The sequence below is a fragment of the Beta vulgaris genome, unplaced genomic scaffold, assembly GCF_026745355.1.
Source record: "Beta vulgaris subsp. vulgaris cultivar EL10 unplaced genomic scaffold, EL10.2 EL10_2_Chr_UnSca1, whole genome shotgun sequence".
Taxonomy (NCBI): domain Eukaryota; kingdom Viridiplantae; phylum Streptophyta; class Magnoliopsida; order Caryophyllales; family Amaranthaceae; genus Beta; species Beta vulgaris.
In genome coordinates, this window is record NW_026611043.1 from 440,846 (window position 1) to 442,595 (window position 1,750).

General features: G+C 52.2%; 1 protein-coding gene across 1 annotated transcript; it reads right to left on the reverse strand.

The window, feature by feature from the left end:
* Positions 1-200: 200 nt before the first annotated feature.
* LOC125494739 (uncharacterized) lies at positions 201-1,352 on the reverse strand. The gene is made up of 2 exons (XM_057392332.1): positions 649-1,352; positions 201-575 (listed from the first exon to the last, which is right to left on the reverse strand). Exons 1-2 carry the CDS (start codon positions 685-687, stop codon positions 201-203), a joined length of 414 nt encoding a protein of 137 aa, XP_057248315.1. The 5' UTR covers positions 688-1,352.
* Between the last annotated feature and the right edge of the window lie 398 nt (positions 1,353-1,750).

Consider the following 1,750-nt stretch of genomic DNA (forward strand, 5'->3'; position numbering starts at 1 on the left):
AGTGCTTCCGAGCCGCCTCCTTCAGGCTCTGAACCTCCTGCACCAGTGTGAGCCGGTCCTCGGCTACCTTGGTCATCCGGATGGAAAACTGCAAAACAAAGACAAGTTAGAAAATAAAAATGAAAAAGTAAAAAGAGGAGTAAGGCTAAGGTACTTACACATCCAGGAGCGAAAAAGTTCGCTCGATTCGTTTCTCCCATTCACCGCGTTGATATGATCTCGGTCGGTTTGGGTAACAGTATTTCCAGGGCACTGGCAATCCGTTCTTTCTTGTCCGTCTTGGACATTTGGGTAAAGGGGACCGGCGCCTCGGATAAGGTCTGCTCGGTGTGCGAGGTCCCCTGTACATGGCTTGGACTTCGCACCGGCTCGAAATCCTCTGGGTGAAGGGAAATGTGTGTCCCCTCGTCCCCAGAAGCCGGGCGGGGGCTGTTCACCTCAACGGAAGGCTCTTGCCTTGCCTTCTTGGCCGAGGCCTCCTTCTCGGCTCGGGCCTTCGCCAAAGCCTTCTCTGTCATCTCCACCCTCTCTTCAGTGCGCTCCTTGCGCTTTCTCGGCTTGGGATTGGAAGGATCCTGTAAAAGTATGAAAAGTTGGTGAGAACAAGGAAAGAAGGATTAAACCGGGTCGGATAGAGAAGTATCTTACCTTTGGCTTAGAAGGCTTGTTAATTTTATTCGCCTTCATCTCGGCCCTAATCCGAGCAGCCTTCAGAGCGGCGGAGGTAGTCGTTCGGCCATGTCCGGGTCTGTTTCCTTTATGTAAGCAAGAGAAGCCTCTGTAAAAAGACAAACAGTTAGCAAAATATAGCAAATAAAGCAAAAACAAGTCAACCGGACCCCCTTGTTGCCGAATTACCCTTGGGAAAAGCCGGGCTCAGACCAAACGCGGCCAGGAAGTGCTCATCTTTAAAGAACTTGCAGCTCGGGAGCCAGTTCCCCGCTACAAAAACTTCGCCGCCGTCCACTATTTTAGCCTCTAACTGCATGTATATAGCAGCCACGGCTTCGTCTTCCGACAACTCGGGCACTTTGAAATTGAAGCAGTGATTTGGGTCGTCAGATGGAGGCACGATCGGGATGCCCCATTCTCCCCCATAGTAGACGAAGGCAAAGCACCGGCGAAACCCCTTTTGAGAAGTGGGTAAGTCAAGAACGGTTCGGTAGCCTCGCCGAGCTTGGAAACACCACCACCCAGGTCCGTGATCCCCCGCTGGCATTTCAAAAAGCTTGTACAAATGGCGCCAGAGCGTGAGGGTCGGCCTAACGCCGATGATGTCACATATTACCTGAACCGCCAAGATTCCTCCCCATGAGTTTGGAGAAAGCTGACCCAGGCATAGGTTATAAGCATTCAAGAATTCCTTCTCAAACGGGGTCAGCGGGAATCTTAAGCCCATCTCATGGCCTTGTAATAAAAGGCGGTACATCCGGGGGTGGGCTCAGAATAGTGTGACTAGCATCGGGTCGGACAGTATGTAGGGGTCCTTTATTTGGAACTTCGCTGCTTGGCCTCGGGCATCCTCCAATAAGGCCTTTATTAAGATGGAAGTGGAAATTTGGCGCCCGGACCGCCTTTGGGGTCGATCTCGGGATACGCGAGCCGACCCGATGTAGAAGCTTCGCCTTCCTCTCCTGGCATAGCTATCCTAACTACACCATCAGCAAATATTTGTCTAAGTAACTCCTCGAAGAAGGATAGGCCAGGGACACCTCCCAGGGTAGGGGGATGGTACCCTCGGCCTCCTCCT